Below are 10,281 nucleotides of genomic sequence, written 5' to 3' on the forward strand. Positions count from 1 at the left end.
TGAAGTCCAAGTCTTGTGCTCTCTATATCGGCAGACATGCTTTAATGGTAAATCGAACTGCTGATGCTGCAGTATCAGTATCTATCTCACTTCCATCTTCAAAGAAAGGTAACACCGTATCAATGTCTTAGCCTCTAAACAAGAGAATACTCCAGTTTAGGAAAAAAATGTATCAGCTTAGAAAAATGTGTCGGTCCTAGATGATACCCCGCCGTTGCTGCAGAAAATATTGCCTAAAGTTGGTGTTTTACTCATGAAATAAATCTCCTAAAAGGATCGACGAAATGTTAAATAAACGTTTCTTATTTGGAGATACTTTAGAATGATACATGACTCATGATACATAGGTAAGCAAGATAAATCCTCCTACTTATATCATTCAAAGTTTGGACAATAGACGAACAATCGAAATACGAAATATTACGGTCAATTATCCACGGATCCACCTAGTTAAAGCTTTTCAAGTGGAATGAACTATTAAGTTGCATCTAAAACATCACCAATCACATAAGACAAATTTTTAAAAGTAACTGATTTATACACACACAGTTCAGAATATGTACTGACCCATGGAGTTTGACCACAACACCCTTTTACTCTGCCACCTAATACTGATGAAGGCAAAGAAGCTGCACTGTCACATCTTTAGCCATGCGCAAGTCCATGTATTGCTCTTTGTTTCTTACAAAGAAGAGCACAAAAGCGGCTAGGAAGGAAATAACTGAGAGGCATCGAAATAGTTATAAGGCGGTAAAATATCCCTCACCACTTCTAGGAACTGAAGTCCAAGTCTTGTGCTCTCTATATCGGCAGACATGCTTTAATGGTAAATCGAACTGCTGATGCTGCAGTATTAATATCTATCTCACTTCCATCTTCAAAGAAAGGTAACACCGTATCAATGTCTTAGCCTCTAAACAAGAGAATACTCCAGTTTAGGAAAAAATGTATCAGCTTAAAAAAATGTGTCAGTCCTAGATGATGCCCCGCGCGTTGCTGCAGAAAATATTGCCTAAAGTTGGTGTTTTACTCATGAAATAAATCTTCTAAAAGGATCGACAAAATGTTAAATAAATGTTTCTTATTTGGAGATACTTTAGAATGATACATGACTAATGATACATAGGTAAGCAAGATAAATCCTCCTACTTATATCATTCAAAGTTTGGACAATAGACGAACAATCGAAATACGAAATATTACGGTCAATTATCCACGGATCCACCTAGTTAAAGCTTTTCAAGTGGAATGAGCTATTAAGCTGCATCTAAAACATCACCACCTCGCTATAATTCCAAGTCTTTTTTTTTGCGGGGTACTATAATTCCAAGTCTTGATTGTGTGTAATCTGCATCGGAACCCCATGTACGTTTCATTTAATCCGTCCCCAACAGTAGGTAAACAAATGGCATAGAAATGTCATTAGTACCGATAGTCATCTGAGAGCTCCCTCTTGTGATTAATTTTATGCATTTGATAGCATACCATTGCAGAAAGAAAATAATAAACTAATCCATTGATTCGTGCATTACCTTTACAAAAATGGCATCATTGAGGTGGTACCAATCTTGTGAAAAATAAATTAGCAGCCTAATCATCATGTTTTCATCCATTCTCTAAAGGAGAAATTGTAGTTGACACTTGAGACAGAGTGAGAAATAAAGAAGAATTGAAATATTGTACTTGTCTGAAATTTTAAATCTCATAGTATGTATAACCATTTCCATCTACATAATCACCCATGCTTGAGTGGGCAATTATCAAGTTGAAATTGTTTTATGTTAGGAAGCTACATAAAGCAACCTGTACACATCAAGATAGTTCTGTTATTCAAAGAAGATACATTTATCTTGCATTACAATTAATTAATATTGAAAGATGTGATGAATATACTATAGAACACTTCAGCACCTTTACATAGTAATTTCGCCGTACATATTAAGCAATACACAATAGTAACATCTTCTCAAATGTGATCCTAAAAAGGAAATGGAATAATAGAAATATCATCAAGTGGATGATAGCATTTCCTCTCAATGGTTTACGTACTAACACGGCTGGTAAAATCCAAGGTTTTGCATAAATACAATATCATGGGAATTTAGATCAAATTGGTAGCATTTTTGTGGGTCTAAGTTTTTTTTTTCAAATCTTGGGTGCACATAGGTGCTCAGTCACTGGTATCTTTGTGAATTTTGAGTAACCCCATGACAACAGGAAACTCTTAAGTGTAGCTAAGCAAACAAAATGAGCAGAAGTAGCATGGGAATGTTCAACAAAGTTATAACCTTGTCTTGAGAAAACATATAAGGTTCATAATTTCTATCGACGTAAAATATTCATAATATATTCACAGATGAAAGATGATTAGGTGAGATGGATGGAGCAATTACGGGGGATGTCGGTGAGGCGGGGCTCAGTGAAGTGGTCGTTGCACACGACCACGGCGTCGAACACCTCCTCCTCCAGTCCGTCGCAGCCGGCGCCGGCGAGCTTACTCGAGCGGTACGACACGGTCCAGCTACTCGCGCCCCTGCGCCGGACGCCGACCATCTCCGTCTCGAGCCGGACCAGCCTGAGGATATCGAACCGCCGCAAGAAGTCCTCGAGATACCGGAGCATCTGCAGGTGGCCGGGGAACCTTCGCGGATCGCCGGGGACAGGGAGGAAGGGGAAGTCGAGGAAGCCCATGCACTCGCGGGGCGGGTTGGTGCGGAGGGACGCGTAGAGGCTCCCGTGGACGCCGCCGGCGCCGAGCGGGTCCGCGGACGCCGCGTCGTCGTAGCGCCAGGTGCCGCCCACGGCCGCGGCGCGCTCGAAGACGACGACGGGCGCGTGGCCCTTGCGCAGCAGCTCCCGCCCCGCCACCAGGCCAGCCGCCCCCGCGCCGATCACGGCTACACGCGACCGCGATGTTGTGGGGCCACCTGGAGGGAGGATGTGGGGGAGGCGACGCTGGACCTGCTCCTCGAGGACGACATCGTCGGCGGAGCGGCTCTCCTTGCGGGCGGACTGGAGGCCGAAGAAGATCTCCTAGAGGTCGTCCACCGGGTCTTGGCGCGGTCGCGAAACTGCTGGTGGCGCGTCGACGAGCGGGGACCCTTGCCCACCACGGAGCCACCGCCGCCGCCGCCGGTCGGATCGCCCGCCATCGGTGCCGATCAGGGCGGCGCTGGTGGTGCGGTTGCGGCGATTGGGAGTGGGGGTCGATTCGCCTTTGGGGTTGGCGAATCAGGGCGGCGCTGGTGGTGCGGTTGCGGCGATTGGGAGTGGGGGGTCGATTCGCCTTTGGGGTTGGCGATTGTTTTTTTTTGGGGGGTTGGCGATTTTTTTAATTAAACCGATTGGTTTTTGAAGGGTTGAATAAAAATTGATGGTGGAACATGGATGGAAGGGTTGCCAGCGTTAGCGTATCTAGAGGTCGAACCATCCCTGGTTGAACCATCACGACGGCAGATCCCCCTTTAATAGTAGAGATTCTTTGGCTATGGCATTTGGCCCCTCGAGTTTCTTTCCTTTTTTACTCAATTCTTACTTCTCAGTATAGATATTCTCTATTTTCTAGGAGAAGGTGGATTTTGGAAAACTGAGTTATGAATATTTTTTCAAGCGCTACTCGAAGGCACTTAATAGAAAAGAGTGCCTGAAATTGGATGAACTTGAAAAGGCTTACAATTATTTGAATAGTAGCACAAAATTCACTGAAGTGTCAGATTTGAAGAATTCTGAGGATGACAGTAATTTATTCTTGAAATAAAAAACTCGGACCATGAACTCCAACTCCAGTACTTTCAAAAGGAGTTCTGACGGAAACAGGGAATAGTTTGCTGCTCTTGTTCCTGCTAACATTAATTTGATCTATTTGAGGAGATCTTTAGCTAAGAAGTTGCTAAATCGTCCAGAGACATTTGAAAGTAAAGTTGTTGGCTGTTTTGTTCCAATGAAATTAAAGTATCAAGTCGATCAAGGAGAATGGCGCATGCTTGGAAGAGTGACTGGTAATGTTCTACTTTAAGCATTCCCTTGTTTTAGTTCTTTTCAGACCTATACCATCTTCTGCTAAGTAAATAAGTAAGTAACAACAACAAATTCCATATACACATCAAGCTAATATTTGCTGATGATAACAGGCATTGGGAAATCCTCCGAAGAATATAGCATCACGTATAGTGTCCTACTTCGCAGAACCGTAGTGTCTCTTTGTTCAATTACTTATATGAAATATAATTGATATTTTTCTCATAGACTGTCGGCTACTTTATGGTGGCCTGAGATTTGAAGCCGTAGAGGGGATTCTAAAGGCAATGGAGGACACCTTCTTCCGCAAAGCAATATTCAACTCCGTGACGAAAACCCTAGAAGCAAACCCAGCAGGTCAGGCCATATTGAGCTCACATGCTGTCGTAGTCGAAGCGTGCAATAGCCTCTTGATATAACAGCTCTTGGTCAGCTCAACTTCTCAGGTGCTGTGTCTAGTGAAAGGCAGCGTATGGTGTATTCTCTATAGCTTAGGTGTTTCACCGCAGAGGAACTGGGATGTGAGCAACAGCCAGTTTTGAGCTGTATATTTTTGCGAGGTTACATGAATGTTGATTATTGTTTCGAGGAAAGGAAGAAGCCATGGATTTTGGTCTCTCGGCGACGGCGGCCTAACTCTCGCTGGAGCCTGGGAATGAACAATGCTTTTTCTTCTTCTTCTGTCAAATGGGATGTTTTTGTGTCTCCTCCAATGTTATTATTTCTTTTCAGTTCTTACACAATTTGTAACAATGTACTGTGGTTTTGACAATTTGTAACAATGTACTGTGGTTTTGGAGTATTCTGTCGGTTACAATATATCGTGTCAGCATTGTAGGAGTCGAAAACTGAATCTAAGATTATTTTGGCTTATTACTGTCAGCCTCATTTCTTGGTTCTGATGGTTTGATTTTGTTTTTCTTTTGCGTTGGTAATTGATCATTAGATGCTCTTTGAATATGCGTTCTAAGATTATTTTGGCTTATTACTGTCAGCCTCATTTCTTGGTTCTGATGGTTTGATTTTGTTTTTCTTTTGCGTTGGTAATTGATCATTAGATGCTCTTTGAATATGCGTTTCTGAATGCCCTTTGAAGATATTTTGAATATGTTTCCAAGTTGAATGTGTGCGAGTTTGATTGTGAAATTAGTCCAGTTCTTGTTTCTGTGTTTATAATACATTTCCTAGATCAATCACACGTCTGTTGCTCGTAAATTGAACCTGTTTGATGGCCATGCACATACGAATTGATTCATTTTGCTCGTTGCTGATAATTAAGGCGAATTTAGCGTTAAGCATGATGAAGGTTTGACCATTGAATCTTAAAGATGACACAAATTCAAAAATCTGGTTGAGAAAAAGCACACCCTCTGTTTTCTAAATATACGAGACATTTTGGCAGTTTGAGATGGTACCTCGCAAAAATGGATCTCTTCCTTTTTGGGGTAGTTTGGAAGGATTTATTTCGATTGGCCTTCCCCTATGTTTCTGAAAGGATTCTCATTTTTGTTCGAAAGGATCTCTCACTCTCTCGACCCTCGGATTGACACCATCCGCACCCTCTGGCAATCACAAGGTGATCAATCCCATGGGCCTGGAAAAAAGAAGGTGCGTTACTCATCAGTACATTTTTGTTTTGCTATAATTGAAAAGAGATGTAATTAATCCGATGGCTTTAACAAGGTGATCAGTCCGATGGCTTTGACATCCCACTTCTAAGTACACATTACAAGTAATCATAAAGAGATGTAATTTTCTGAAATCATGATACACAAAAAAGTGTGTTTTGTGAAATTACTTGTTAAGTGTAATTTCTTGATAGTTTACCAGTAAAGTACTGTTGAGAAATGTGGCTTCTGCACATAAACCATGTGTCCAAGAACGAGCAGAATATGTAGCCATTCTTTCGTAGTGTAATATCCTTGTCTACATAAATTCCAAATTTTTAAACAGAGTCTCAGTTTCTTTGTCAAAGGCATTTATATTGCCCATTCCACTTACTGTCATGCATGATGTCATCCACAGCGACAACAAACAAATTATTCATCCTGCTGTTGGGAAGGAAGTTTGCATTAAAAGATAGTTTTGCAACCTATATATTGTTAGACCTACTCCATCAGATACTGACAACCTAACAGACAATGCACACAATAATTGGTTCTTTATAAAGTTGACCGCAAGCTATCATCTAATCCCTATGAATCTTCCCTGAACTTTTCAGTTTGACCACCACGAGGCATATAATTGCAGCATGACAAAGATGACATTGCTCCATGGGACTCTTCATAGATTCAACTCGAGTAGCAAAGAAGATTTATTAATGGATTCAAATGATTAAGATGAAACTATTGTCCTATGCCCCAAGTGAAAGCATAAGTTTGGTAATTGGAAACATGGGTAGATACCTTGATAGAGCGGTCATGTTTGAAAGGCTATGGAGGCTCTGGAGAAGACGACCTTCTGGGTGAGCAGCTTTTGCAGGGACTCCACATTGGTGCCCCAACTCCCTGAGGTTTCCAATGCTCCTTTGGGTTTGCAAACCATTAGTTAACACAACAATAAATCAATTTCAAAAATGTGTAGGACTGAAAAAAAGGCATCCTTCATGTGATAAAGATAAAACTAACTGCAACGAAAGCATCAATTGTAGTTGAAAAATAGTGCTAAAGAAGAAGGAAAGCTTATAGCTGTCAATTCATTGCAAACGTATGTACCAATCAAATTAGAATGCCGTAACACAACATGCAAATTTAAAGAACTGGGAAAGTTCATAGCATATGCACATCACCCAAAGGTATAGTATTCACTCTTTCTATACACTGAAAAATTCAAGAAGATTGTAGGTCCAGCCCCGCACAGCTTCCAACCAGGACGAGAACAAGAGAAGTAAGCAGAGCACTAAAGGCCTGAGTAAAAAATCCCGATCAGTAGGGAATCTCCGGAAATTTTGATCCTGAATTATCAAGCAAGATCCAAATTGAGTAGAAAGTTTCATCCGCCGTTATCTTGCATCGGAGACTTTGAGCAAAATGGGTGTATTTCTGGCATGTACACTATTATTTTATCAAAGTCTCCGATAGAGTTGCCTGAGTAAACAAAATACTATTATATTGCAAAATTAAAAAAGATGCTCACGAATCAATTAAACAATATGTACGTTGCATGCTAGTGCTCTTCTCAAAGGGTGTAAGGACAAGCTTTTCATTCTCTTCCAATTCACATAGAAGAATTGATCAACACATTTTATTGTTCTGTGAATGGAATCCATGAGAAGAATGATTAGCACAAATTCTCAAAGCAGATTAACAAATGTAGCGACTGCCATAGTGCAAATTCCATTGCTAGTTTCATACGAGAACTATAGTTTCAGCTAATAAACTTAGCTGAGGTTATCAGTCCTAAAACATTGATTTTGCAACTGAATTCTCATGTAACTATGAAAACCCTAATCATAAACTGAGTAAATAAGTACAACATATATGTGGTAATGAAATAATTAGTTGCCTTAACCATGGACAAATAGGAACTTGTTAAGAAAGATATGAAGCACTCTTTGCATATCTATACAATCACAAGAAAGATCAAATGACTCTAGCGGATATAAATAACCCACCTTAACTTCTTCATACAATTTCTTCTCAGAGGCATACAATCTCCCTAATGTAAGCAAATGACTTCCTAACTTCATCCCACCGTAGTCATGAAATATATCCCTCTTAGTAGTCTCACTCTTCTGTGTCCACGACAAACTGTTCGAGCTTGGTCCCAACTTGCTCTTATAGGAGGAGGATGGCACACAGGATGGATATCGAAGACACACGATGGCATGGATTATCTTCGATGAGTTCTCTGTACCAAAACAGAAATATCAATGTCAATACCATCAACCAAGACAACACCAGATATATTACCAATCAATACCAACAGCTAATCTGTAGTCTGTACTCTATAGTGTATGGATATATCAATCAAAAGCTAGCACTTGTAGTGTGTTGTTCTAAGTCGTAGCAGAACTGAAAAGTGCAGATTCATGGTGTTCATCATGAGGCAGGAGCCTTTAAGTCATCTGCACCCCAAAAGGACCACCTTGGCAATCAAGATCCACAATTGGTAGCAACCGTAGCATCAAAAGGTCTAAATATATTGGGCCAGGACATGGCTGCAAAGTTAGACATGGGTGATAACAAGATGATAGTTTGCGGATATTACCTCAGTGGAGAATAATCAAAGACACTTTCTTAAGAGATTTGCTCTGCATGATCTCCACGGGCACATTTGAGCGCTAAACAAAGAAGACCACCTCTAAAAATTCCATACCCCCACGAGGATTAAAAGAATAGAGTATCCAAAATAAATCCACCTAATGACACTAATGGAGATTGGTGAAATCCAATCAGGCCTCGCACCAGTTTTATGCCCAAATCTTGCAGTTTTTCCACAGAAAGGAAAAGAGGGATTCCGTCGCTGACCTCGACGCAGAACCACACGGCCGGGGGTTGTCTCCTCTCCCGGCGCGCGTCCGTGGAGAAGGGAGCTGACCTTCGTTGCTACACGCCTTTAAAATGACGCAGATCGGGAACCACCGCCTTGGACGAGGCAAGAGCGAGGGGATGGGGTGCGGCGGCGGCAACGAAGGGAAGATGCAAGACCGAGGGGATGAGGTGCGGCGGTGGCAACGAAGGAAAAGAGGCAAGACCGAGGGGATGGGTTGCGGCGGCCGCCGAGCGAGGCACGACGCGAGCGGGATCGGCGTGGGGCGAGCGGGGTGAGGCGCAGCGCGGGGCGAGCAGAGTGCGGCGCGGCGGAGCTGGCGGGCGAGCGGGGAAAGGAGGGGAGGCGGCGTCGGCGGTGGAGTGGAGCGGGGAAAGGAGGGGAGGCGGCGCCGGCGGTTGGGGGAGATATCGTGGGGGGAGGCAGGTGCGTTCTTGTCTTTTTTTTTCCTTTTGACGGGGTTTGGATAGGAGAGGCAGTGCGTGGGAGGATGATCGAATGTTTTTTTTGTATTGAACCGTTTGGTTTTCGGAGGGTTGTAAAAAAATCTGAATGGGTGAACGCGGGTGAGCTTCTTTTCTCTAACGATACAAGGGGGTTTGCTGTTGGTCGAACCATCACGACGACGGCAGATCCCCTTTAATAGTAAAGAAAACATGGCAACCAAGTCTTGAACTAGCGTAGCACCCAAGCCGGTCTAGCCAGCCTTCACATATTCACACGTCTGTATTCTGTAATGGATACCCAGCCTTCACATATGCACACGTGTGTAATGGATAATAGGCTGTGGTCAGTGCGGCCTATTTAGCACAAGTCGATCTTGTAGAAAGCAAGTAAATTATAATCTTCATCTATATTAAATATTGTATTTAGAAACAAACTAAATTACTTTTAAAAATTATTCACCGACTTATTTTAAAGATATTCGTATATTTAAAGTAATATTTGTGAATTATAAAAATGTTTGTACGATTTCAAAATATACAATTTTGGAAAATACAATCCAAAATGTTATTTTAATTAAAAAATATTTAAGTAAATTATACATACTTTTATGTAGTTCATTTTTTGTATAATAAAAAAATATATAATTGAAAATTTAAACTTTTGATCTGAATAATTGTGTCTAATATCCAAATTATATAATGTTTTTTAAAAAGTCATGATTACAAATTATACACCGTTGAATATTCATAAACATTTAGCAATTTTTTTATTCATTATTTTTTATAATTTAAATATAAATTGTGAGTGTATAATTTTGTATTCATTAAATAGTTTTACTTACTATACATTTTAAATGTCCGCATCAACTAAATATGTTTTATACAATAGATGAAAATGCCACCATTTCATAGAACATAGAAAAATACACAACATTTATATAACATACATTATCATCGGATGTACGGATTAAAAATTATAACGGTTTTAATATAAGATAGTATGACTCCTTTCAGTTAAATACCACATAATATAATGTGACTCATTTCACTTAGACGGCACACCCGACTCACGTCACACAAAAGGTTAGCCATGTAATTTTTTTTCACGTACAATTCATTTTACAAATTAGTTGTGTCTATTGGTTAATTGTATCATTTTGCCTCGTGACACTAGCAAAAAAACTCCAAACCTATCTCAAAGTTGCTACACAACAAAGCCGAAAGTTCCACGTCGTCCTCTGCTCCAAAAAACCAGCGTGCGCGCCACCGCATCGATACTCTGGTTCTGTCACCAGCAGAGACCCCTCCCCGCACGCCGACTGACCCG

The 10,281-nt window shown here is 41.1% G+C and overlaps 1 protein-coding gene across 1 annotated transcript; it reads right to left on the reverse strand.

Moving 5' to 3' along the window:
* Positions 1-2,367: 2,367 nt before the first annotated feature.
* Positions 2,368-3,152, reverse strand: LOC123450830 (putative flavin-containing monooxygenase FMO GS-OX-like 11). The gene is made up of 2 exons (XM_045127904.1): positions 3,111-3,152; positions 2,368-3,033 (listed from the first exon to the last, which is right to left on the reverse strand). Exons 1-2 carry the CDS (start codon positions 3,150-3,152, stop codon positions 2,368-2,370), a joined length of 708 nt encoding a protein of 235 aa, XP_044983839.1.
* Positions 3,153-10,281: the final 7,129 nt, after the last annotated feature.

Source organism: Hordeum vulgare, chromosome 4H, assembly GCF_904849725.1.
Source record: "Hordeum vulgare subsp. vulgare chromosome 4H, MorexV3_pseudomolecules_assembly, whole genome shotgun sequence".
Lineage (NCBI taxonomy): Eukaryota > Viridiplantae > Streptophyta > Magnoliopsida > Poales > Poaceae > Hordeum > Hordeum vulgare.